We start from the raw sequence: 2427 nt of genomic DNA, 5'->3' as shown, positions 1-2427 counted from the left end.
ATTTATTAGGAGTTATTGATTAATAAAAAATTATTAATAACTTTATAACTAGAAAAATAGACTTCAAATAAATAATATTTAAAAAAGAAGAAGTTAAAATACCTCGTAAAATTTAGCTTTAGGCTACAAAACTAGTTTGGCTGCCCCTGTCAAACATAGCATACTTGAATCTTCTGCATGCCTAATCTTTTGCCTGTATAAAAGAACAACATCTCCAGTGCCAAAGCATACAATCACCATATTAGAAAACAAAGATAAAAAGATGTCGTTTTTTGCAGTTATTCCATTCTTTCTATTTGTGTTTTTTATTTTCAGATTATATTTCCCCTCATCCAAAACCAAGAAAAATCTTCCACCATCTCCATCAAAGCTTCCATTAATCGGTCACTTCCACAAACTGGGCTTACAGCCTCACCGCTCCCTACAAAAACTATCAAATGAACATGGTTCCATGATGATGCTTCAGTTCGGTAGCGTACCTGTGCTTATCGCTTCATCAGCTGAAGCTGCTTCCGAAATCATGAAAACCCAAGATTTGTCTTTTGCAAACAAACCCATTTCAACCATTCCTAGCAAGCTTTTCTTCGGCCCAAAGGACGTTGCCTTCACCCCTTATGGGGATTACTGGAGGAATGCCAGAAGCGTTTGCATGCTTCAGCTTTTGAACAACAAAAGAGTTCAATCTTTTCGAAAGATAAGGGAAGAAGAGACTTCTCTTCTTCTCCAGAGGATTAGGGAATCGCCAAATAGAGAAGTTGATTTGACGGAGCTGTTCGTCTCCATGACCAACGACATAGTTTGCAGGGTGGCCTTAGGAAGGAAGTATTGTGATGGGGAAGAAGGGAGAAAGTTCAAGTCTTTGCTGTTAGAGTTTGTGGAATTGTTGGGAGTTTTTAACATCGGAGATTACATGCCTTGGCTTGCATGGATGAATCGTTTCAATGGGTTGAATGCCAAAGTGGATAAAGTGGCGAAAGAGTTTGATGCATTTTTGGAGGGTGTGATTGAGGAACACAGAAGAAAAAATAAGAAGTCAGACACTGAAGCTGAAGGGGCAGACTTCGTGGATATATTATTGCAGGTTCAGAAAGAAAACAAGGCTGGTTTTCAAGTCGAAATGGATGCAATCAAAGCTATTATCATGGTATAAATATATATCACTAGCTATTTCTCTCTTATGTAATTACACTCCAACGAACAAACTAAACTAAAAGAGAAAACTATTAATTGTTTGTTGCAGGATATGTTTGCTGCGGGAACAGATACAACTTCCACACTTGTAGAGTGGACAATGAACGAGCTCTTAAGAAATCCAAAAACACTAAATAAGTTGAGAGATGAGGTGAGACAAGTGACTCAAGGGAAGACAGAGGTAACAGAGGATGATTTAGAGAAAATGCCATATTTAAGAGCAGCAGTTAAGGAGAGTTCTAGGCTACACTCTCCTGTGCCGCTTCTTCCTCGAGAAGCAATTAGGGATGCAAAGGTTTTGGGCTACGATATAGCTGCAGGGACCCAAGTCCTCGTATGTCCATGGGCAATCTCAAGAGATCCAAACCTTTGGGAAAATCCAGAGGAATTTCAACCTGAAAGATTCCTGGATAATTCCATAGATTACAAAGGCTTACATTTCGAGTTAATTCCATTCGGTGCAGGTCGGAGGGGTTGTCCTGGCATCACATTTGCTAAGTTTGTGAATGAGCTAGCATTGGCAAGATTAATGTTCCATTTTGATTTCTCGCTACCCAACGGAGCTAAGCCTGAGGATTTGGACGTGGATGAAGCTGCTGGAATTACTGTTAGAAGGAAGTTCCCCCTTTTAGCCGTGGCCACTCCACGCTCGTGATTTTAATTTTTCTATGCCTTAAAAACTACTACTGGATAACTGCGTACTAAATAGTGTTTGGTATATATATATATCAAATGGCATGAAGTTTTGACTACACCTTTATGAATATCGCTAGCATGTCGTAGTAATTTAGCAAAATCTTATATACATAGAAATCTTTGGAACATCAAACTATAGCAAAGGATTTGGTGGTTTGGGATAGATGACAAGAATCTTGTATTTACCATATTTTACGATATTGATGTCATAATTTCAGGCAATTATTTACTCTATGCACTTAATTATGGAAATTCTGCTCTATAGAATGCATTTTTTTTCCGTCTAACATGACTAATGAGACTAAAAATGTTGTATCAGCACCACAAAACTAACTCTTAGAGTCCTAAACCTATACTCCAATATAGAATCCCTTTTGCAAGTTGTATAATTTTTTTTTTTTTGCAAGTTGATATAGAATCCCTATGTCACGCCCCAAAATTCCATCCTGTCGTGATGGCCCTAACGTGGTACTAGGTAAGCCGACACTTATGAATAACTCCAACACATTTAACAAAAATGGATTTAAAGCAGTTTAAATG

The 2427-nt window shown here is 37.9% G+C and overlaps 1 protein-coding gene across 1 annotated transcript; it reads left to right on the top strand.

The window, feature by feature from the left end:
- Positions 1-255: 255 nt before the first annotated feature.
- LOC104222883 (cytochrome P450 736A117-like) lies at positions 256-2047 on the top strand. The gene is made up of 2 exons (XM_009774205.2): positions 256-1144; positions 1241-2047. Exons 1-2 carry the CDS (start codon positions 263-265, stop codon positions 1844-1846), a joined length of 1488 nt encoding a protein of 495 aa, XP_009772507.1. The 5' UTR covers positions 256-262; the 3' UTR covers positions 1847-2047.
- The last annotated feature ends 380 nt before the right edge of the window (positions 2048-2427 follow it).

Source organism: Nicotiana sylvestris, chromosome 10 (assembly GCF_000393655.2).
Source record: "Nicotiana sylvestris chromosome 10, ASM39365v2, whole genome shotgun sequence".
Classification (NCBI taxonomy): domain Eukaryota; kingdom Viridiplantae; phylum Streptophyta; class Magnoliopsida; order Solanales; family Solanaceae; genus Nicotiana; species Nicotiana sylvestris.
This window is presented reverse-complemented; position numbering and strand designations above follow the sequence as displayed.

What these genes read in the sequence shown, in the direction of transcription:
- LOC104222883 (XM_009774205.2), top strand. Translation starts at nt 263, where the DNA reads ATGTCGTTTTTTGCAGTTATTCCATTCTTTCTATTTGTGTTTTTTATT. An exon ending in CAATCAAAGCTATTATCATG is followed by an intron (nt 1,145 to 1,240) that starts GTATAAATATAT and finishes TGTTTGTTGCAG; the next exon opens with GATATGTTTGCTGCGGGAAC.